The following is a 25418-nucleotide window of genomic DNA, read 5'->3' on the forward strand; positions in this document are numbered from 1 at the left end:
CATTTTATCTCACTTGGCAGATGGCAAAGTAAACCTACAACTACAAACATCTCTGGGAAATATATACAACTGTTAAATAGGTAATTCATCCTCCCAAATTTCAGTGTGACACTTCAGCTGTTAAAATCAGCTTCCACTCAAGCTTAATGCCATAGGGGTTTTGCTGAACTCCACTTGGAGTTGCTCAGACTTTTTATTAGAGATACAAACTGCCATGAATTTTGTTCCTTTCTTGAAAATAAATGATTCATGAACAAATAAATCTGCTTGCCTTAGAATATAGGAATTATGAAATACAACTGTTTAAGGAGTTTTAGATTGGTGCTCTTCTGTGTATTGTGGCTGCAAAGTATGAGCTATTTACTATTAATGTCTGTAGGCTGGTTATACTAAATCTCATGGCAATATTCTCCTCCTGAAATGAATAACTCAGACTTGGAGCATTGGTGAGAAGAAATGAATGGACTCTTCAAAGTATTTGTTCAGAAGGGGAATTATTAATGCACAAGTTAATGAAATACATGGATACATCACTAATTCTTGGCCTTTGTCTTGTATCACTTGACAAAATGCAGAGGCCCCAAAATCATAATTTAAAAATTCACAGACATTCAGTAAAAATGTGGCTTGACTTCATCTGCTAGAAAGCATTTTACTGAGGCATCACCCAGCCAGCTGTGGGAGACTGAAGGATATTCTTTTAATTGGTTAAACCTCTAAGTGCTTTATAATTGCTTTCACTAAGCAGCTTCTGTAACAGAGCAAATGCTACCTGGAACTGATTACATTTTAATAGGCTTAGCCAACGTCCATCCAGGGACACACAAAGCCTCCCCTTGATGTCCATGAATTTGTTTCCATGTCGTTGTCAGAGCTCAGCTGTGCCATTCAATAACTCCTGCCTTCCTCCCATCTGCCTGGGAACTGATCTGACAGGCAGCCGGGAGGTGCCGAGGGCTGCTTGGAGGGGAAGGGGCTGCAGGCAGGTGGGTTGGTGGGGATATCAGTCCATGTTGCAAAACTGTCCCATTTCAAGGAGACATTTTGGCTGAACAGAGCTTTCATCCTCAGCCAAGCTCAGAAACACCTTGATTTTTGAGTAGCAGAGAGAATTGGGGTTGTTCAGCTGGGAGAAGTCTCCAGGAAGAAATTGCTGCAGCCTTCCAGTGCCTAAAGGAGCTCCAAGAAGGATGGGCAAGGACTTTGGAACAAGGGCATGGAGTTACAGGACAAGGGGGAGTGGCTTTAAACAGAAAGAAGGAAGATTAGAGTGGATATTAAGAGGAAATTCTTCCCTGTGAGGGTGGTGAGGCCCTGGCACAGGGTGCCCAGAGCAGCTGTGGTTGCCTCATCCCTGGAAGTGTCCAAGGCCAGATTGGATGGGGCTTGGAGAAACCTGGTCTCGTGGAAGGTGTCCCTGCCCATGGCAGGGGGTGGAATGAGATGAGCTTTAAGATCCCTTCCAACCCAAACCATTCTGTGATTCTATGATTGTTCTGTTGTGTGTGTGTGTGCATGTGAGTGTTTAAGGATTATTTAGAATTTTATTAAGTGATTGGTGTATCAGGATGTACACTCAGAGAATATTTACACTTCTGTGAAGCATCACACAGCTCTGGGAGACTCGGCATTCCAGGGCTCCAACATAGCCAAGGAACAGCAACACAAATTGGAGGTGGTTTAATGGAAGGAATTGGAAGGATGAAGGAGAGTATGAAATCTCTTGGTGGAAGGTATTTTTAACAACAGAACTGGTTGCCCTGTTATCCTCAGAAAAAAGCTGGGAAGCTGCCAGTGGCTGTAGCTCTTTGAATTTGTATCCTCACACCTGGTGAACGCTGACAGCAGAGAGCGAACTACAATCAGGAATCTCATGCTTACTGACTTAATGAGGTGGCTCCCAGGCAACAGGCCTGGCACATTCCTTGATCCTGATCACTCTCATTATTTTGTACATGACCAAAGTCAGACAGAGCCAAGAAAATACACAAATGCTACCAAAGAGGAGGAAAACGCTGTTGCGGCTGTTTTGAATGAGGCTGTTAGACTGTCCACTTTCAGCTCTAATTTCAGTGTAAACAAATACTTAATCTCAGTACATTTGGAGCAAGGAGGTTTTTTGCTGCTCTGATCTTATCCAACAGCTCTGCACCCCATGAACCACAAAAAATTATTTTCTAAGCACTTCTTCTACAAGTTCTGAAACACTTCACCCTTAAACCTAAATCAGCCTTCTCTGTCCTTCAGGCCAAAGTTCACTTTCCGAAAAGGAAGATACTTTCACCCCCCGAAGCTCTGATTCTGTGCCAACAGTTTTAGAAGGGGGCACAAGGGTAATTTTTCTTTTCCCACCCTCTTCCATAAATGAGCCCAGAGTCTGCTCATGATTTTGGCTGTCATGGATGCCAGGATAAATCATGTGCATCCTTGTGTATTTTTTGCCACTTTTCAGACAGCTCAGAGACCTGGGTTATTAAAATGTAAGTCATGAGGAACAGGTGACAAAAGTGAGTGTGAATCAAGTACCTCCAGTAATCAAGTGCATCTGAAAAACTGAAATGCAGCAGGATTTCACTCCCATTTTCTAGATAAAGAGAGCATTTCTGCATGGTGGAGTGAATCACAGACAGAAGTGAGGGAGGATTTTTTTATTTGCTGGATCTTCCTCAGCACAGAAATGCAACAAGCAGCTCTCCTCTCATTGCCTTCCCAGCAGGGAGGGGAGCTCAGTCCTGCTGCTGGGGTGGCCCTGAGGAGATGCCTGGAATATCTGGGCATTGCTGCCCGGGGGGCCCCATGGTGCCACATGTGACCCACTTTTGAACCATCCCAGGCTCCAGACTGAAACCCTCACTTTTGCCAAATATTCTCAGCTTTTGCAGTACACAGCAAACCCAAAAATTTGCCTGGAGAAGAAAATGAGGAAGCAAAAGAAGATGAAAAAGAAAATTATGCTTATTGTTCAGAAAGAGAAGGGCTGTTTCTCAGTGCCTCAGAGGAGATGTGGACCTGTGGGTGTGGGGTGCACTTCCTCCAGTGCTGAGGGATGCCAGGTGTAAATTTAGGTTTCTCTCTTATTATTCATGAAGAGCTCTCTCTTGTTGATGATCAAAGAGGATACAATACTAAAAGGAGAGAGAGAGGTGTGCAGTGGTGTAGCACGAGTGAGAAAAGGCAGCTTCTCACTTAATGGCAGCAGGCAGAAGTGTTAAAAAACATGTTAAAAACCAGAAAAGGATAGCAAGGAGCAGAGTCCTCGTAGGCTCCGTGGGGAAGCAAGGCTCCCTCCTTACCTACCTGTGGATAATAGTTCATTGGGGTGCAGAGACAGTAAACAAACACAGTCCAACCAGACAATTGTGGGGAATTTAATGTCCTCAGGGTTTTTCTTTCCTTTTTGGCAGTATGTGTTTCCCAGTGCGGTGTTGGAAGCTGGGATGCATGCGGAGGTTCACCTATGGCATGGGCAAGGAGTGCTGCACGGGATGCATTCCTTGTCAAAAACAGCTGGAAAAATGTCATGGAAGTTCCTGGTGCCTTCTCTAGGGATTTCTCTCATTGTTGGAAACATGGGCTGGGCCAAAGCACTTCAAATACCAAGATGCTCTATCCCTGAAAGTGTCCAAGGCCCGGCTGGACAGGGCTTGGAGCAACCTGGCTTAGTGGAAGATGTCCCTGCTCATGGCAGGGGTTTGGGACTAGGTGAACTTTAAGGTCTCTTCTAACCCAAACCCTTCTAAAAACACCAGAACATCAGAAAGCTTTCTGCTAACAAACTCTCCCCATCTCCTGTTTAAAACCACTCTGGGCACACTTTGTTAGCTGTTTTGGGTACTATTTTTGAACAGCTTTTGCTTTATCCTCTCTAAGTTTAAGCTACCAGATTCTTTGGTTTTTTCCTCAGCTTATTTAATCAAGATATCCAGTGTTTTGCAGTACAGCTCAATTCCTGAGTGCAGGAACTTTTATTTAAGCTCTGTCTGAACCAAAACTCCTCAGAAAAAGGGAAGTAGTGAAACAATACGTGCAAGGCTTAAATTGCTGTCGACGAAATCCTTAAAATGCTGGGTTGGATTTGCTTTTCCAGAGTGAGCAGGTCTGCTCTTTAGCTTTGCAAACCAACAAGCAAAGACAAAAGGAGGGGGTATTTTGGGTGCAAGTGTTTACCAATTTCAGCCTGTTTCTCTTCAAGTCACATTTACTCAGACACCTCCAGCCGTTCCCTGCCGAAGGAGGGGATACTCACGCAGGACCCTCACGCCGTGTTTCAGGGCTTGCACTCTGCTGGGCTCCATGGACATGCTGAGCATGGTCTGCTGCCCACCAATGGTGCACACCTGGTTCTCCTGGGCCGCCTGCTTGAACATCACCAGCAACTGGTTGGCGATGATGGTGTTGAGCACAGAAATGACGACCATGGGAAACACAAAGGAGATGAAGGTGTTGACCTACAGGGGAGAGATGGGGCACAGTCAGGGATAGGATCAGCGGAGCAGGAGGTTGGGTTCTATTTCTCAAAGCAACAGAGGAACAGCCTGCAGTGGAAATCTTTCCCTCCTCTTACTCAGCTGGTTTTGAAGGTTTATTGCTCAGAGGGAGAACTCAAGCACTGCTGACGCATGTTCATTCATGTGGGTCAACACCCAAAAAGGGCAAAATCATTCATATCTAATTACATTCTTTTCCCCTTTTCAGTGCAGTTCATTGCCAGAAATGTCTCGACTGAAACATGCCATTGATCTTTTCATCTCACAACCAGCAGGATGCTGCTTAGCTTTCATCATGCATAGCATGACTTCTAAATAACACTGTGTTATTGTCTTTTTCCTGCATTATGAGGACTCCTTGGGATCTTTTTAACTATCTTTGTCTTCTGTCTTTTCCTTGTAGATTTAATGGCAGTGTTTTGTTACCTCATAACTAAGTTAAATAAAACTTGTGCCGTAAAGGATTAAAATTGATCAGAATAAACAAGTGGAAGTCATAATGTTTTTAGTACAAATTATTTGATTACTACAGTTTTGATAAAATTAAATGGAGGATCAAATTAAGCAGTGATTGAATCAAGTAGAAGTCACAGCTCATGTCAAATGCAGCAAAGCTTTTGGGCTGTTTAGAAACCTCAGTGGAACTGAGCTTGGCAAAAGGCAGCCCAGGGAAACAGAGGCACGTGTAGGGTTTGCCTGCATGTCTGCAAGGCTGCCATGGTTGGATGGGGAGCTGCTCTGCTAAGCCCAGGAGCTCTTCCTCTCTGCTACGTGGCTCAGGAGGAGACTCAGCACAGCACCCAGGTGAGTGTGGAACAAATCAAAAGCCCTTTAAGTTCTTGGAATTTCAAAATATTGACAAGGATTAAACCGTGCTGCAAATCGCTGTGAAAGCAATTGTATTAAAAGTGAAAAAATGACAAAAAGATGAAACTACAAAACTCAAGAGGGAATTTACTCAGTGGGAGGGCTCCAAGGCAGGCTGACTTCTCCCTCAGACAGCCACTTATTTTTCACCTCAGTGATGTACAACACAGAACAACCCTGCACTCCAAGCCAATGCCAGGTCCCTCTGCAGATTGCAAAACCTCATCTAGAGACAGGTTCTCCATCTGCTGGGATGACACATCTCCTCTCCGCCCACCCAGCCCTACTGGACCATCACCAAGGTGGACCAGGTTTGCTCTACACCCTGTGTCTGGTGCAGATTTGTGGTCTCTCTGCTCTGGAGGGGTTCAGAAATGCTGGAGGCGAATGGGAATCACCCAACCACACTCCCAAGATGCTACAGGGAATCTGTAAAAGAAATGAGCAGTACATAAGCACATGGGAGCAGGCACACTTCACTTTTTTTGTCCATAAATCTGAAGCAGGAAGTCCTCTTTTGGTGAAGACAGAAGCTGTTGTTGCCCAGGTTTTCTTTTAGTGGACCAAGTCCCTGTACAGCTTTGTGCTCCGGAGCTCCATGTGTTAAGCAGAAGGACCAGCTGGGTTTTGTCTCTCTTCCACATGGTGAGAACATCATCTCCTGGTAATAATAACACAACTCCTCTGCGGGCTGAGTGAATTCCTAGATACACCCCACCACTATAAGCTGCTAATGGCCTCTTTTGTTAAGTATAAAGCAGTTTTCTACGCTCCTAAAAGATCTCACAGCCTCCTGCATATAAGGAAGAGTTATCTTTTGGACTTGCCTCCACAGGCTAAGACAGATCATTAAGCAGTAAAGACCAACTATTTAACCTTCACAGTGCAGCCGAGCTGAGCTGGCGAACACAGGGGTGAAATGATTGCTCCGATTTACCAGGTCAGACTAAGAAATGAACCCTGTAGCTCCTCACTCCAATTTCTGTGGCTTTAGCTGCAGAATGCCCTTCTTCCCCACTGCTGAGCAATGTCTGCACATCAGCAAAATGCAGCACTTAACTCTGGAAATGTTTCACTCTGTCACCTGAGATTCAGGATTTATTGGTTTTCATTCTAAAATTTTGCCCTAGCTATAAATTAGACTTGTTTCTTAATTTTGCAGAACTCTAAAAGTCTTTTCCAAGCTTACTTAAAAGCCTTGATTCGTTCCACAATTGCATTGTGAAGTCTTTTAAAGAGCTTGGGAAATTGGCTAGAATAGCACTGACTTTCCCTTTTAGGAACTGTTATGGTAAAAGTGGGAATATTGCATACTTTCTATCAAAGGCTATATTTAAAGATTTTTTTCCCTGTCTTGATTTGTAGCAAAACTCTCATATAGTAAAAAAAAAATTAAATCAATATTTTCCCAAGTAGCAGAATGCTTTAATTTGTTGAAAGAATTATTTGCAAACACAAAGTCCCAAAGAACATAAAGGATTGAAAAGCCAATCTACCTAAGCAAACCCTTTGTATTTGCTGTTTTCTGTCGAGCTGCTTGCTGGGAGCCCAGCACACTGTGCACATCAGTGCAGCAACATTTAATTTTCAGGTGACTTTGCTCACTGCTGGAGCTGGTGCCTCCAACAACTCTTCAAAGTCAGTAGAAATTTTCCCACTTTCTCAAGAGGAGCTTGTCTGGGATCTCAGGATTACATATTAAAAAGTTCAGGAGCAGGAAGACTTGTAGAGGTGTTTAATGGGATTTTTTACTGTGTCTCCTAACATCAGTGGACTAAAGTGACTACAGCTGTCAGTGAACACCCATGGGAGCCTTTGGAGCTTTACAGATCTTTACAGACTACTCTGGCCCAGGAGGGAAGATTTAGAGAGTGTGTAGGCTCATTTTTGACCTGAAAGTCTCAGATTTATGTTGGCTCACCATGGAAAGCACAGTCTGTGTGATGCTGGATCTACACTAACCCTGTATTCAAGGTTGTTTGGATGCACAAGCACAGGGGTCTGCTCTCATCTCTGTGCTCACCAAGATGGTTCAGTGTGATTCTCCTCTCTATCAAAACTGATGTGTTTGCACCAGAGTGAACCCACCAGAGCCCAGCACCACGATGGGCAGAATGAGCTCAGCGCAGAGGCCCAAAGCTGCTAAGCATGCAAAGGCTTAGCCCTGGCTGCTCTCTAGGCTAAAAAACCCACACAAACACAACACCACACACCCCGTGACTGTGTGCTAAATCCTCGTCAAACAAAATAAAAAAAGAAAATCCAATACTGCAGCGTTTGCCAGTGGCAGGACAGAATGAAACACTAACCCAGTTCCATGCTGCTGTCACTCCCGGAATCAGCGCAATCCTAAATGCTGCTCAAGCACCAGGCTGGCAACATCTGTGGGATGGGATTAGTCCTCAGGACCAAATCATGCTTTGTCTCGTACAGAACAACAGCCTTCCCTTCCAGCACTGCCTGAGCAGTGACAGCCAGAGACCCAAATCACTCTTCTCTGGCTGTGCTGAGCAGGACAGTGACAACACAGATGTCACCTGAGGGTGAGCTCCAGCAGAAACCTCTGCTGAGACCCTGAACCCCCACAGGCACTTGATGGATGCCAAGACATGGCAGGACATGATGCAGCTATCAGCCTCACAGCTAGCTCAACAAAAATCAGACTTTGTCTGAGACAGAGAATTCAGCCTTTTGTGAGTTTGCTTCTTCCGTCCAAACAAGAGTGTGGGAGAGACATGGGGGAAGGGACCAGAAAAACCAAGGGACACAAAAGCAGAACCCAGTTCTCGAGTTTTTGACTCTTCCTAAATCTTTTGGGTGGAAAACTGCTCCCCTGGCTCTGCTGAGCTTCCTGCTGACGTGATTCACTTCTGCCAAGTCGTCCCTCAAATTATTTGACAGTGTGGTTTCCCTGGGTTACCACCTAAAGCAGCTATCAGCTCCCTCGCAGCCCTGATGGAGAAGATGAGAACAGAACTTCACACAGGGACTCCCCAGAGGGCTTCAACAAAGTCCTGTAAATCAGAGGGTTTGCAAAGATTTATTATTTTGTGCTCCAAGGTGATTGTTGGAGGAACACAGATTCAAAGGCCACTTTGGAAAAAAGACGGGCTTTGGATCCTTACTACAAGCCACGACTTTTTTTCTTAGATATATCTGAAGGCAAGGAGGGTAAAATTTATGAATATGACGCTTGTTTATGGGTCACCTTTGCTCACAGCAAAACTCCATACCCTGAGCCACCTGCAGCTGGCTGTTCCCATGGTCCACCAGCATACGATTTTGGAGAGGCACAGAAAAAAATGAGTGAGGTCTTGGAGAACTTAAGTGGTTAAAAGTAAAAAAGTTAGGCTACAGGCTCTTCTGGAGATACAGTAGCAAACTTGACACTGGAAGTATATATGATAAAAACAGCCAAGAATCAGAACTACTCACAACATTTTAATTGAAAAGAGTTTTGATGAGAAAATAAAAAATGCTCCAATACTGAGAACATAAAAGATTTTTGAACACGGCTCTTGTGTTTTCCCTCATGCCTTTTTTTCACATAAGTAAATAAAGTCCCCCAAAGCCAATGGAGCATGGAATGCTGGTCACAGCAGCAGCACAGTGGGGTGCATCCCACGGAGCAGCAGCTGGGATGCTCTGCCAGCAGGAGCAAGGCCCCTGGAGTGGACATGGGGGCATCTGAGATTAAGGGATAATTTTAACTCTGGGTTATGACAGGGGTTTTGTGGCAGAGACCAGAGATGTTCCCTTGCTGCCTGATAAATGAGGTGACAGCAGAGCCAGGTCTCCATCACCACAGCTTCTCCAGGGACACAGCCCCTTCCAGCACTGAGCTGGGATGCTCAGAGCGATTTTTCTCCCTTCTCTTTCGGGCTGTGGGAAGGACAACTAAAATGGAGAGAAGTGTGGATGCTGATGCGCTGGTAAAACTTCATCTGTACCCACTAAGCTTCTGCCATAGTTCATTTCCCTGTGCCCACCTGGGGAATGCTGTGAGATGGCTGCAGTCTTTCTGTTTTCTGCTGGGGAGGGTTCTCAGTGCAGAGACTCCTGGGGACAAACCTGGGGAAATGGGTGAGAAACCCCAAAGGAGCTGAAAAGTGTCTCGGGAGGAGATGGATCCTTGCTGGTTTCCTGGAAGTGACGAGGGAGAGGACTGAGGATACAGCGCATCGTTTGATTTGTTGTTTTGAGCAAATCTATTAAACCACAGAGCTACATTTTAACAACCTACCACATTCTGGTTCACCTCATTTCCAATGGAAATGCAAAGTAAATTATCCTCCCCCTGACTGTGGAGGCAGTATTGTTAGCATATGTCAATCAGAGAAGCACATTCTGCTACAACAACATTTGGCTGCCAAAAAATCTTATTTGACTAAATGTTCTTTACAAAATTACTGGTTATCTCACTCAGTAGCCAGAATTAGCATTTTTTTAACCAGCCAGTGGATAATTTCAGCCATTAATAAGCACAGTACTGCATTCCAGGATACAGCAATCTGTGCAAGACAAAGCAGGAAAGGGGAAGGTACATAGTGATGGGATGCCAAAGGGAGCATTTGGCAAATGCATTCGTGTTTGATGTTCACAGGATGTGTCTGATGAAAAAAAAGTCCACAGGTTTTTCTCCCTCACAGTAAATAAATTAATATCTAATTAACCCCACTTTTCCATAGCTCTCCAGCTTTCCATGCCAAGTATCTCATGATTATCAGGTAATGCCTTTCCTTAGTGACAGCAGGGCAGGAGAGGTTTGTGTTTGTGAGTGATAGAAGAAAATAACCCCTGCTTTTGGAGTTAGTAACTGGCACAGGGAAAAACGTGGAAGCTGGACAACTACAGCCTAGTAAGGCAATTTATCTCTTCTGGAATTTTTTGAGGGGACCTTTACTGCAGGGTATTGGCTCTGGTCCTTACCTTGGATGAGTGCATGCTGCTATGAGAGCACAAATCCTGGGTAAATAGGAATATCTGGCCAAGTGCCAAAGCCTGTGTGTGGATCTGGAGCTCCACCAGTGCATTTGAGCAGGAGCTCGACCTTTACACGCTGCCAGCTTTAACTCGGGCAGGTTTGCCTGTCACGCTTCATTTCGGGCGGCTGCTCTCTCCAGCAGCCCTGACAGCGTGGCAGGGGGGGACACAGCTGTCACCCTCGGACAGAGGCTGGCTGATGATGGGGGTGGGTGGCACTCTGTGCCCCCTGCAAACTCTTCTGGAGGGTGCATGAGGGTATGGTGGGATCCTGCATGGCTGCAGGGTCCCCTCACAGCACCAGAGTGACACAAACCCCACTGAGCTCAGCTGGGTGAAATAACCCTCCTCTTTCCTCCTAAAGAGGGACAGGATGCAAATATGCATGTAGATCCAGGATGCAATATCCCATCATTAGCTTAATGAATAATCAAACACAAGATATCAAACCCAGCTATTTTTCTCTTTGAAACACCCTGAGAAATGGCCACAAAAGCTCTGATTGTTATCTCCTGGTATACCCTGTACCTCTTCTACCCAGCCAGAGGTGAGTACACATTATTCCATACATGTTATCCAAGGTAACAGAGTGTGGCCACATGAATTGCTTTGATCTCATCCCAAAGAGCTCCCCTGTTCAGCCCCTGGAGCTGCAGGAGCTCAGAGAGACTGAGGAGCACCTTCCCTCTGCCTCAGGGAGACCTTTTCAAAAGTGCTGAATATCAAGCCCAGACATTTCAAAGAAAGGTTACGATGATGTGAAATGTTGCTTGCAGTCACAGGTATTGATGTCAAAATGTATGATCAGCTCTGAGTTACAGAGGCAAAGCCTGAAGCCAGGACACAGCTGCGTGGGGACACGGGGATGGATGGCAGTCACAAGCAGCTGGGCCTCAGGAGCTGGGGCAGTGATGAGGGTGTGAGCCTGACCTAAACACAGACATGAGCAGGACATCCAGAGTTTTTCATCTGGGGGGATCAAAATTCAAAACAAAAGCCTGGAACACAGGCTCATCCTGTCCAATCCATTGTCAATTAAGTAACTCAGCAGGTTTTGGTGACCTCAGCTGGCATCAGCCACAGGAGCTGGAATTGGTCAAAACTCTGTATTTCAGACCTCTGCAGTAGTCCCAGTTTTATCTTTGCTTTGGATGTGGTCTGGGAGCAGGTGACTGCAGGTACTGTTGCTGAGGTGAAGAAAGAGAACAGATAAGTCTGAAGATAAATTATCAGATGGAGCTGATGGATGCTCCCAAGTCACTGGGCTGGTTCCTGTGCCCATGCTGCTGCTGCCCTGCAGCCATTAGTGTCAGCGGGGCTGGAGCTCAATTAATTGCACGGCAAGGACATGTGAGCATCTGTTCCTGACACATCCACTTACTTGCTTTACTCACTGAGGGAAAACCCCTCCAAACACAACTCAGAGGATAATGTAAAAGACTTGTTCTTGAGCTTTGGCTGCTCGATGCTGTGGAGGAGTTTCAGGTTTTGTATTGGTAGATATTTATATCAGAAGAAAATTTGTGTTACTACAAGGTTTGGGGTGGCAGCGTGCACTGACTGCAGTCTGTGCTGTGCTTGAAGATCTACAAGGTGTGAGTACCTACAACCTGGTGCACAGCAGGAGGATGTGGCCATGCACAGGGCAGTGCAGAGCTCCTCTCCCCTCTCTGTGCTGGCTGGATGCCTCCAGAGCTGTGTCCAGCTGGATAACATCAGCCACAAACTCTTCCAAAGGGCTTAATTTAGCTCTAGCATTGAGATCAGAAAGAGGATCTGCTTAAACTCTGTTTTCATTAGCATTTTGTGTCTGCTCCACAGTAGAGATGTTTTCCTGGCTTCTCTCTGCAGATCCATGGCCATCACAGAGAATAACCAGGCAGTGTGGATTAAAGTTTTAAGCATAACCAACGTGTACCATTTTCAAGCCTGTGTGTGGTCCCACACTGATGAACTATAATGGGAATGCAGAGCAGCTAATGATGTCGAGAAGTTGAGTTAATCACATACTCTGCAGGAGTTAATCAGATACAGAACAGATGGAAATAAATTGCGTACTGACAAAAAACATCCATCATATCTATGGCAAAAACATTCCCATTCATAAACTTCCCTCCTTGGAGAAAACATTTGTACATAAAAAGCAACATCTGATGCAGAGCAACTTAAATGGGTCTCTTGCTCATGATGGGTTGGGAAAGATGTCAGAGCACTGAATAATGGTGGCATTCCCAAGCTTGACTGGATACCTGAAGGATCATTTAACCTCATTTCTATGCATGGTTACAATGCTGTGGCCTGAAGTACTTTCAGATTTATTGTAAGTAACAGCAAAAGATGTGATTCATCCATAAGTGTTTGATATAAATCTTATTATTCCTAATTGTACACAAGGGTAATATCTAAATATTGAACTCCCTGGGGACCTCTGAGCTTTTCATTACCTCCCTAATGCCAGAGAACCTACTCCATTATAACTGTTCTTAAGAGAAAAATTCCTCCTTTCCTGGTCTTTGCCCACCAAACTCAAACTGGAATGGTTTGGCTGATTCCAGCTTCCAAAGAGAACAGAGAAATTGGGAGGTTCTAAGGTTTAATCACGATGCACTGGAAATGTCTTGTATATCATGGATGTCATGGATATTCAGCTTTTTCACTGAAGGCTAAATGTTTATTTAGAAAAATGGAAGAGTAAACCAGTAACCAAAAAAGCCCAACCCCAAACAAAAAAACCCAGACAAATAACCCAAGTTCCCTCTGGGATTGAGCTTGATGAAGATGATGGATTTGGAGCCTTGTACATCTCACCTCAGTTAATTTAGGGCCTCCTGCCACTTATTTAAGAGGGTTATGGGGAACTTACAAAGGAAGGGTTTTGTCACGGGGCAGCTGCTGCCTTCCTGTACCTGGTAAGGGAGGACAGAAGAAGTGACAGAGCAGCAGTGATGATCCTCCATCCCATCATCATTAACCCAAAAGCTTCAAATCCTCCCCCCCCTTCCTCCTTCAGGAAATCACAGAATCACAGAATGTTCTGAGCTGGAAGGGCCCCACAAGGATCATCGAGTCCATCTCCTTCCTTCTTCATTTCCTGTGGTTGGTACAGTGAGCTACAAGGTAAATTAATTCAATTTACCCAATTTTGCTTGCAAACAAGAATAAAGTCAATTCATATGCTGTCAGTTTGCTGGCTTCAGCCTCGCTCCTCAGATCCATTGCACTATTTAGGGCAATATTTTTGGTTGAACAAAAACTCAGTGAATGATGTTCTTGCTTTTCCCTTTGAACATGCTGGTCTTTGCTACTATTTCCCCCTCACTCTCCCCAGCAGCTATGTTCTACTGGAGGGGAAATAATACTTCAACTTCAAATGCCAGATTGGAAATACGCTTTAAATAATTTACCAGTGCAGTTGGATTTCAGTTCTCACTATCTGCTGGTATTTTGGTTCCTGCTTGTTTTTGCCAAAGGGATATTGCCCATTGCCTTTCACAAGAAATTTGGGTTTCTCCAGCTCTGCTGCTTGTCAGCCCTCTAAATAATTTAATAAATGTTCATACAGTGCCTAATGCACCTGACAGCTGAGTAATCCTAATCCAGATTTTGCAGTTATTTTCTGTCTATCCTCTTTTGGTTCTTCTTTCCCACTGGGTTGCACAAGTTGTGGGGGCTCATGTGATGGACATTCATCCAAAGAAAATGTCTCCATGGTGCTCCCCATGGTGCAGACTGATGTTCTCTGTGGAGGGTGGCTGATGGCGTCCTTGTCAGACCCCAGGAACTCATCCTCTTCCCTGTGCTGTTGGCCACCACTGCAAGAGCTCAGCACATCTGACACTCCTGTGAGGCTTTTGCAGCCTGGGATGCTGCAGGAGGGGCAGCCACCACAGCCTTCAGGAGAACACAGACTGCACATGTGTCTGAGGGCTCTATCACCACGTAAATAACTCACAGCAGCTGATTTTGTGAGCCAATATCCAGATCCTTGCTTCTCTAACCTATGTCTGTTATTCCATTCTCCTTTGCTTCATGCTTGGGGTGGCTGTTGCCATGAATGAGACTGTTATGCTTGGATATTTACACACAGACAGCACCAAGAAAAAGAATCAAACCCTGGTGACAGTCAATTATCCCCCAACTTTTCTTGTTCTGGCAATACTGAGTCATTTCATCCCTCATAATCAAAATGGATGGCTTTTGCCCACATGGATATGAAGTCACTTGCAGTGACTGTTTCAGGATTCTAACTAAACAGTCTGCTTTAGCAGGGAAATAAAGCCAAAGACACAAGCATGGGAGCATAATAAGCAAAGATTTCTGACTGTGAAGAGCAGCAAACAGTTGAATCAAGTGGTGCTTTCTTTCTTCCCACACTCTCTTGGTAGGTGGATCATGACAGAGAAAAATGTGGATTTGTTTGGCTCACGGGGTGCCTGTCAGACTCCAGCTTTACACTTGGAATGTGCATGGGTGTGGAGCAGTTGGGTGCTGGGCTCCCCTCTGCCACCCGTGTCCAAGCCAAGTCTCTCCCTGGGGACAGGGGTTGGGTGGGCAAACTGCAGTGGTCCCTCTGTCCCGCCCTTTGTGGGGAAAAAATGAGGATGCAACCAGCAGCTGGCTGACAGGAGAGCAGAAACTCATTAGAGCACAGGGTAATTAATAAATCAGCTCCATTCCCTGGGATGATGGTGAAGATTTAAGATAAAGACTTGGTTATAAACCAGCCTTCAGCCTGATGCATGATGCACACAGTGCAGGAGGATTCAAGGCAAAGTTAATTTAAACAAAAACCCAAAGAAATGGAAAGAACAAATCGCTCTCCTATTGAAAAACACATTAGACCCAATTCAGAAGAATTCAAAGGAAAGTTAAGCTAAACAAAACCCCAAACAAATGGAAAGAAAAGATCATTCTCCTACTGAAAAATACATTAGACCCAATTCTGGTTTTGCATTTCTGCCAGGTGAGGTGGAGGTAGAGGAGGGTAAGAGATGCTGTAGTGTCTGAGAGATGAGTAACATCAAGACAAAAAAAAAATGTATCTGTTGAATTACATTTCAGGATCAAATTTTCTGAAGCTTTTTGTAATATTTCACATATGCTGAAAAGTCTCATTAATATAGCTGGTAAAATAACAGCTTGTCTGCTTAAAGTAATTAGTAGTTGACAATTGGGCTGAATTTTAAATCCATGAGGAGCTTTGGTTAGCACTAATAAATGTTGATTAAGGTAGCAATTAAAATCTAACAATCTCTCTGGGGGTCTGAACTTTAAAGCTGAAGTTTGGAACATACCTCAATTTACAGAGAAAATGCTACAGTTCCTCCCCAAGCTGCTTTATTAAGCTGTGGAAGTGTGGATTTTTTTTTCCTTTGTGGTTTTTTTTTTGTTGTTTTTCTTTGTTTTTTTATTCTTTCTCTATTTTTTTTCTCCCCCCAGTTTACATAAATTAATTGCAGCCTCAAGTATTGCCCCACAGCTTGGGCAGCCCCCCAGTCTAACACCCCATCGACACAGAGACCTTGGGGCAGCGGTGACATTGAGCAGAGTGCAGCTTGAACTTTCTCTCAGGAAATGCTGTAGGACCCTCTTGACGTCCCTATTTCCATGGAAATCCCTCCCAGGAGGCAGCACCTGCCTGCCCCTCTCCTCATCAGGCTCTGAAGTGGGCTGGAGAGATCTCCAGCTCTCCTTCAAGGTGTTGTGCCCCGCGCACGCAGCCGACCTCTCGCAGAGAGGCGAGGTCAAGCAGTGCTGGCTGTGCTCATCTCTCCTGATTCCCTCTCCTGCTGCTCCTCATCGCTTCCATAATCAGGGTGATTGAATGAGCTACCAAGGAAAGGTATTGACTAAGCAGTGTCTTGAGGAAGACTAAAATTACCTCTCTTTGTTGCACTTGAGCAGTGTGACCAAGGCAAATCACGAAACACCTTTTGTTTATAGACTTCTTCTAGTGATTTATCATCAAGGCACTATTCATGGAGGTCTCAGGTTCTTTGTGATCTTACTTAACCTGACAAAATTTCGGTCACTTCCCTGCATTTTTCTGTTTTGGAAATCAGAAAGCACGTTTGTATTCCATGGAGCACCCCCTTTATACTGGCCAAATCCTTTTGGGTTTTTCCACTCTTGCTGTGGGCAAGACATAAACTGAACACAAATCCAGATTTGTCTTTATCACACATTAGCTCTGTGTCACCCATTAATTGCATTGCATGCCCCAGTTTTTAAGATGAATGCCAGGGGGATAAAAATAGGACTACAAGGTGAAATGGGAACAACTTGGTCCTCTGGTGCTCCCGGGAGTGTGTTGGTACTTCTGCTCTGGTCATGCCACTTAAATCAACAGACTTGTCATTATATTGTTTTCCAGGTCTGTTCCTGCTGACTTTGGGAGCTGCTGAAATGAGCAGCTTTTCCTTTTCCTGCAGGGCACTTGCCATGGCTGTTATGGAAAAAATAGACCAGCAGAAAATTTGTGCACATTGTGATCAAATCCAGCAAGTGCTCCTGGGGCAAGGCAGGGAGGTCAGAAGGAAACTGTGTCCCTTTGACTTCCCAGGGCTCCTGCTGAAGATGGTGGCTGCTGCTTGGTCCTGCCCCTGGCCCCAGCACCCCCAGCATGCTCAGGAGTGAAACAGCCTCCATCCTGAACAGCCTCTCCTTCTGGGAAGGACCTTTAATAGTCAGCATCATTTTTAGGTGCTTTCTTCACCCAGCCTATGTGATCTGCGTGTGGCTGTTGGCTTCTCCACAGCACTGTGTGTTCCTGAGTGCATTTTCTGAGTCTGTGCATTGTTAAGGATATTTACAGAAAAAGAGAGTTGGAGAACTGAGGATGTGAAGAGCTGGAGGAGGAAAAGGAATAAATCTAGAGGATAGAAAAAAAGCCCATTCACTATCAGTCAATGTGTCTATCACTTTTTTCCTCCCTTTTTTTTTCTTCTGTGTTGTAAGGATGAAATACAAATGGCTCAGATAAATGTGGAAAGGAATGCAAATGAAAGCTTCATAGCCAGAGAGATGCAGAGCTTTTTTTTTTTTCAAAGGAGGCTTAAGAACTGGATGAAATTGTGCATTTCTACTTGAGTGAGCAATTTCCATGCCTGAAGCTTTGGGACAGGTCGTTCTCTCTGCAAGATGGACACAAGTTCCAGCTGGGAACTGGAGCCACAGAGGGGCACGAGTGTGAGCAATGGTTTGGATATCTTGGCACCATGGTTTTGGGGTTTTCAGGGAAAAAAGCTGCTCTGAGAGGGTCCCCAGTGGACACAAGTCATCCTGGACATCTCCACCCACAGCCAATACCACCCTCCACATGGATCTACCTGTGCTGCCATGGGCACTCAGGGCTGCTGTGGAGACCTCACCTGGGGTCTGCAAACATTATTGCATGGAAAGCCATGAGCTCCTGAGGAGAAACCAGGGTGATTATTCATGCACAGGCTTTCAGACTACTTGAAAGGGCTTATTTAATATTTTTACAGTAATACTATGCACTCTACTGCTCTTACAGTAGAATTACAGGTGTCATTCTGAGGAGGTGTGTGTGGGGGGCAGGTTTTTGGAGAAAAGCTGTTTTTCCAGGGAGGCGAGACAAACAGAGGGGCTGCAGAGAAACCTGGCATCTCCAAGGAGCTCAGAGGATCTCCTGGTTTCAGGTTGCTGCCCTGCCTCCTCACAGAGCCATGAGGGTAAATCAGCAGGGAAATACTCCAACAGTGGGGACAGTGTGGAAGGACTCATTGGATCAAGTGACAAGCAGAGAGAGAAATCCTAAATCCACAATAGGTAGAGAGGAAAGCAGGTATGAGCTGCCTGTCCCTGGTGACAATGTCTCTGTTGTCCAATTAAAAGCCACTGCAATGAACAGGTCAGGTCCTAATGAGCTGTAGGTGCAAAGCCTGACTGGGCAGCTGGAAGGCCACATAACCCCAAACCCACACAGTCTTTCAGAAAATGAACCCAAGGCAAAACAGGTCGAGAAGGTCACGGCTCTCTCCTGCAAACCACAGCACAGGCAAGCCCTGAGCCCTTTCCCATTTCTCAAAATTGATTTCTCTTTTCCAAATTAAAGTACAAAATGAACACGTGAGACCAAATGCTATCGGAGCAGACTGCAAATGAGGCTAATAGGCTAAGTGTCAGATTTGTTTCTGCTGAGGAACCATTACTGAGTACAGACTTTATGTAACCTGCTTTACTCTAAAGCATAATCCAGCCAGCAAATGACTGGCATGATGATGTTTTGCCTGTGGAATGGCTTCTTTCCTGTTATAAATTTCTCGGGACCTAACCCCAAAGGGTAGGGGTACCCACCTGGCTGTAGCCAGCATTTGAGGTTGGCTAAAAATCTGATGGATAAGGGAAACTTGAGGTGCTGGGATAAATAACTCCATGGATTCTGTATGGAGCAAAGGTATGAATTACTATTCCTCAAATCAAGATTCTCACTGCAGGTGTAGAAGAATCTCTAACCTTTTCCCCATGGCAGCTCAAACTCCTGGAGCACAATTCTCAGGCTGTTAACAGGAGGGTTGTTTTTCAGGTTTACTTCTCTCAAAACCACAGAGCTTCATGGAGGAATGGCTGAGAATGCTGACCTGGAGCAGGTACCAGCTTCTGATGTCCTGACTTGTGTGCTGCAGGAATCAGGAGCTGACTCTCTGCAGGCACCCAGCAACGCAGGGTGCTGTTCAAGGATCTGAGCGTGGCTGTTGGTCACATCCCCCTCTGCTCACAGAGATGTTGCAGCTGCTGTTGCTGGCACTTACTTACACTGGCCTTTGCTATGCATTAACCAAAATAATTTCCTTTGTGAAGCACAAAAATTTCAGTGCAAAAATTGCTGCTTTTATCCCTAAGGCAGGCTGCCCAGACACAAGGCTGTCTCAGGTAGGAACCATTCCTGTCCAAACAGCTGTGGAGGCAGATTCCTCGCAAAAGGGGAAGTGGTTTAGCAAGATGAAGTAATCACAGTGTCATGAATGCAACCAGGATTTCCCTGTTAATTACCTCACTGTTAATTAAGGGACCATTTTTTTTATTAAAATTAATTCTCATCTTTTAAAAATATATTACTTAAAAATGGGATGTACAGAAGTGTTTATCACTGATACCCTAAGATGCTAATTTCCAAATGTTATGGCTTGTAATCAAGTTTAATTTTCTGACTTACCCTCCAAAGGAGAGACTTTACACAAGTTTTGACATTTAAATTACCTTTGATTTGCAAGTCCAATACTGCCATAAATATTCATAGCCAAGAATTGAGTATTTAGTTGTTAATTTTTTTTTAATTTTTAATTCACTACTAAAAACCAGCTCCAGAGAAAGCTGAAGGAATGAAATGAAGCACATTTTATCTGAAGCACTGGGAGCATCTGGCTTTGCTACCTAACAGTGAACCGACACATCACGCTTCTGTTTGATGCTGCTGAACAAAATTTGACAGCGAAATCATCCTTTGATCCTTTCCCTTACATCTCCTTGCAAAAAGCTGCTCTAAGGCGGGAGCTGCTGCCCAGCACTGCCGTTGTTTTGGCGTGTGCCATGTCCAGCCCTGCATGGGGACAAGGCAAGGGCAGCCCAAGGCAGAGGCAGCTGCTGGCACGGTCCGGTGCCACGTGCTGGGCTGGCATGGCTGTGCCAGCCCTCTCCTCTCGGGCAGGCAGAGCATTTCGGGTTCACAGCCACACAAACACAACAGTTCACTTGCCCTGAGCGTGGCCCCTGTGAGGAAAAAGCCCAGCTTGGCACAGGAGATGCCTGCTGGAAGAATGCCCGGGGTTGGGGGAATGGAGCCTTTTTGGTGCTGCCTCCCTGTGACCCTTCCCTGCCCAGGGTGACAGCGAGCCAGCCCTGAGCATGCTGGCCACAGCTATGCCAGGTAAAGGCAGCAGGCTCCAGGCTCTGGGAGGATCCCCGTCCCCTCTGGCAGTGACCCCAAGGTGTCCTATTGCTGCTCTTCTCCAGCCCCCACACCCATTCAGGCTTTGACACCATTTCAGTGACCAAGGAGAAAGCCGTGCCGGGGACTGGCAGCTCTCAGGGGTGATGTGCCAACTCCCTTCCCCTTCCCTGAGCAGAAAGCCAGGTGAGAAGCAGAAGAGCTGAGATGCTCCAACCCCTGCCCTTGGTGGTGTGTGTCTCTCTGGTGGCCGATTTCTGTCTCAAGATGCTTTAAAGATGCTCCATTTTTTTCTCCAGGATATTGTGAGAACGTGGGTCAGTGTGGGATGGGAAGAGGGAAAGGATCATTGAGCAGAGGGCTGAGTCTCACAGCCCAGCTCTGAGGGATAGAGCAGGCAAACACCTGCACACATCACTCACAATAAAGGGCAAATCAGCTTCATAATGAAGCATTCTCCTCTTTTCAGTGACTGATGACTTCTTCAATTTTTTTTTTAATATATATCAGATACCCTTCAAATGTAATTAATTTCTCCAGTCTTTTTTCTTCCTTCAACAATAAGGCAGGGACAGAGAACCAGCACTATCACTATCCATTTCTCAAAATCACTTCTATTTGCAAAAGGCTAATAAAAAATCCAGATACACTGCGACCCTTTCTACCCTTAAACCAAGGAATGTATTTTAAGCATAAACATCTGCTTCTGAGCTGAGCTACTGCCAAGGCTTCAACTAACACAAGATGGAATATTACATTGCTTTTATGGCATGTTAGATACCCCCAGCTCACCCCCACCCCAGGGACAATAAATATGTACCTCATATGTGCCTCTGCTGCTGCCAGAAGTGTCCTTGGCTTCTTGTGTGGGCATCTTTGCACCACAGTTACACTGAGAGATTGATTTTCTGATACATAACTGAGGTGTCTGCTCCTACCCGAGATCAAAGAAGGACCTGCTTTCCCAGGAACTCACCCAGATCTTTACTTTGTCTGCTTGCTTTCCATTTTAGTTCATTATTTTAATTAAAGGTATTTTCTCTGCCTACAAAATAATGGTTCACAATGGATGGCAGACTCACTTCTAATATTATTTACTTCTTCCATTTGAAAAGAAATTGCTTGCAGTAAAGCCCCATTCAGTTGGGATCTGAGTGTGGCCTTAGAAACTCCAAGCTTTGAAAATGTGAGATGGACCATAAAAGATCAGGGATGCCAATTTCAGGTCTGCTTCTGCCCAAAAACCTGAAAAACATAATTTGGATGTTCCCTCCAGTCAGTGCCTAGGACTACACTTAATCCAGGACAACAAAGTCCTTCCAGATTCACGTTCCATGAGGGACCAGACATGAGAAGGATGAGCATCAAAACTGGTGAAATGAAGCTATGCAGCTCGGAATTATTCAGAAAGACTCCACAATGCTTAGAGAGGACTCGTAAGAAAACCTGGACTTTGTTCTCCCAAATAACTCATGGTGATGTAGAAGAGATGATCCCATGTCACTCTGGTAGAAAAAAAGACATGAAAATGGCCTGTTACTTCTTGATTTTTGATTCAGTAAAATCTGAGAGTCTTTTAAGTGACAAGTTCTCATAAATAATTCCATCTAATGGAAGATACTTTGGTAATTGCGGTATTTTAATTTCAGCCCTTTAAGTGCAGAGAATTCTCATTAGCACTCAGCATTCAGGTACTGCAATGAATTTTCATGGAGAGAGAATAGCATACACAGCGCTGAAATGGTGGAAGTATGATTAATTTATTCATCATTTTATGGACATAGATATTAAGTGATTCATTAAGCAAAACCATCCGTTCCCTTTTGGGTACAAGAAAGTTTTCATTATTCCTGTTTTTCAGGTAAATAGATGGAGGCAGAAAATTACCAGGTCTGGCCTAAACCTCTTCTTCCCAAGCATTTCCACAGTGACTTTCTCTGTTTTCTAGCAAGATTTATTTTTAAATGAAGCCTTCAAGTGACCCTGGAGAGTCTTTCTATGCCTCAATCTAACTCCTGTGCAATATTGCCTTGACTAAAGGCAATAAAAACATCCACAGGGGAGCTGAAATGCCAGGCTGGCAGGCTGAGTGCATGAATATTATAAATGAATGAAGCAAAATTTGGATTTCAGGACAAAAGCTTGCCTTTACACCAATGCAGAGAGAATTGGGCCTTGTCATGGTTGTTTCAAGGAATTTGCAGTACCTTGGAGAAGTGACTCCTCTGTTGCCATGTGCTGCAAACTTGGAAACTGAATAATGGAAATTAAAACATCCATGTTCTCAATTATTCCACTTGCACTGGAAGTGCTGAAGGAGGGAGGAGGGACATTAAATGAGAGTGTGCAAGAACAAAAGTGCTGGTTTTACACTGAACTCCGAGCTCTCTCGTGTAGCAATGAGTCACAAAGTCTCAGGCAAGCAGCGCTCAGCAAAGGCGGTACCGAGGGCAAAGAAAGAAGAGTCATGGCACATTTCCCTTCTAATTGTCTCCTATCTTTTAATTGGTTTCAAAACTAGGTGTTAGCAATGAGGCAAATGCTGCTTCCTTCACGTCTACTGCAGTTAAGTGGTGGGAGAGGTAAAGCACTGCAGGTAAAGCTGGTGGGAATCACAGACTCACAGAACGGTTTGGGTTGGAAGGGAACTGAAAGCTCATCTCATTCCACCCCCTGCCATGGGCAGGGACACCTCCCACTATCCCAGGTTGCTCCAAGCCCTGTCCAACCTGGCCTTGGACACTTCCAGGGATGGGGCAGCCACAGCTTCTCTGGGCACCCTGTGCCAGAGAGAGCACCATGTGAGCCATTCCCTCCATTTAGGCTGTATTGAGATCCCTCTCAGAGAGGCATCACTGGATTTTGTTTAAGATAGAAATTAAACGTTCCCAAAACTCAACTCCCTGCTGAGCTGCTGTTTACAATCAAGAGGTGAGCGATGGAGACAAAGACAGTGACCAAAGCCAAGTCTCAGCCAGCCCAGAGGAATTGCTGAGCATCACTCTATCACTGCTGCAGATGTTTTCCCCTGGGGATGGTTAACACACATTGCTGCTTCTTGCTCCATTACTTACAGCTCTCGTTCATTTTACATTCTATTTCCTGGCACTGCTTAATTTGGAAAAAAATGCTACAATGACAGGTCTGTGGCAACTCTGACCACTTCTTCAGGTTCACAGCTCACACAAAGGAGCTGAGAAGTGCTGCTCCCTCCTCACTCAGCCCAAACCTGTTGGCATCCAGCTACATCCAGGCCTCTGCAGCTGCAGTTGTTACAAGCAGATAAAGCTGTTGGCTCTGCAAAAAGCCCTTCCAGTGTAATTATAAAGCCATTTTTGCATGAAAAAATGGTTGTTTGTATGAATACATGCATGGACCAGCTTTAATTCTGAAGGTAGAGTTCAAACCTAATTCAAGGGTGTCAAAACTTCACAGGTGAGGACCTCTGTGTTGTTGCAAAGGCATTCAGAAATTCTGCTTTGCTGCACAGCCTTTGGTAAAGCAGAGATCATATGGATGAAAAAGAGGCATTAGTCTGATCTTTAATGATACAGCCAGTCTCACAACCTGAAAACCAAAATAAAAAGCACAAACCAAACATAAAGAGAGAGGGGCACCAGCCATTTGAGTGCTATTTGGATTAATATATTTAGAACCAATTAGAGACCTTATTAAACACTCTTCCTCCAGGGCCTTTCTGGTATATACCTGACACAGACAAGGAAAACCACTTGATCTTTAGCAGTGAAGGAGCAAAAACAAAATAAAATTTAAAAAAAGACACACTGAAGACAGATACTTCAAATAAAATTAATCAAGAGAGAATGCCAAGAAGATTGTGCCTAATTTCTAGGGGACAACTTAGGTATCAGTTTACTTATTTATTATGCATTAATTAAAATGCTTAAAAGAAGTGGAACCTGGCTCAGGGAGTGATGAAGCCAAATCAGATGTGCTTTGACTCATCACAGTGACACAGTGAAAGCTGTACAAAAATATTACCAGGGAAATCTGTTTGGAGAATTTCAGAGCTCTGTGCATTGAAGGAGTCGTGACATGCTGTTGTAAGGCAACGAAAAGTACAGGGACTGAGGAGATGTGAGAATACAAGTTATAAAAACAACTGGAAAATGTTTTTGTCCTGTAAGGGGTTTCTAATAGATGAAGCAGTTCTAATTGCCATGGAAAAGTGAAAGCAAATCTTGTGGTCCTTGAAGACTCCTGTACCTGTGTTATGAGCTTTGAATATCTGCTCTAACTTAGGGCTGCTCTAACAGCTTTTGCAGTGTGTTTTTGGACCCCTCCTGCAGAATGAAGCCTCTAAATTGAGGGTAGAACCCTGTGCTTGTACTTCTGGAGGTTTCTGGTCCAAGCTCCAGCAGCTCCCACAGGTCATCCTGTGAAGGCTGAGGCAGAAGGATGGGGAGTTACAAACCTGGAGGTCCAGGACACAGCCATTGCTTAGAAATGCTGCAGTTGCAGACAAATAATCTTCTTAAGAGAGTGGTGAATTTGATGCAAAATGGATTTTTGGATAGAAACCAAAAGCTATTTGTCATAATTCAACATACAGAAATGATAAAAAAGGAGGAAATGTTGAACTATTTCAGTGTTTTCAAATAAACACTTGTTTTCTCCCTGGAAACACTAACACATTTCGTTTCAAAATATTAAATAAGAAAATATGCTGAACTTCTGCTTTATTTCAGAACTGTCCTAAGCTAAAAAAGAAATAAGAAAAAGGTGGGTTATAAGCCCAAAATGAAGCAAAGTGATCCACCTCAGCTCAAACTAGAAATTTAATTTTCACGCAAGGGCTGTAGGTCAACCCTGAATTAATTGCTTTGTTTAACTCCTCCCCGATAAATTTCTTAATTCACTCTTGGTTTGACCCAAGCACCTTTCTCCTTTGAAAATGAATTATTTCACTATGAAACCACAAATGCCATCATTCTCCCATGTGCAGAAGGAACATCTCCAGTGGAAAGGGAGAAGGAAGGAGAAATAGTGACTGCACCCCATGAGCACTGGAAGCAACGTGCCCTGGGGGATCACCCACCTGCTCTGATCTCATCTGGAACCTGATTACCCAACATTTCTCTGGGTTCCTGCCATGCCAGAGAAGGTCGAGATTTCTCCCAAAGCGTCAGTGCTTTTGTGAGGCTCAGCAT

General features: G+C 44.7%; 1 protein-coding gene across 1 annotated transcript in view; it reads right to left on the reverse strand.

Annotated features, from left to right (window-relative positions):
- NTSR1 (neurotensin receptor 1) overlaps nt 1-25418 on the reverse strand; it is a 55030-nt gene that overhangs the window by 13644 nt on the left and 15968 nt on the right. Inside the window, exon 2 of the mRNA XM_069034324.1 lies at nt 4247-4448. Coding sequence (XP_068890425.1) covers nt 4247-4448 — 202 coding nt within the window. The remainder of the gene's footprint in view (nt 1-4246; nt 4449-25418) is intronic.

The sequence above is a fragment of the Aphelocoma coerulescens genome, chromosome 20 (assembly GCF_041296385.1).
Source record: "Aphelocoma coerulescens isolate FSJ_1873_10779 chromosome 20, UR_Acoe_1.0, whole genome shotgun sequence".
Taxonomy (NCBI): Eukaryota; Metazoa; Chordata; class Aves; order Passeriformes; family Corvidae; genus Aphelocoma; species Aphelocoma coerulescens.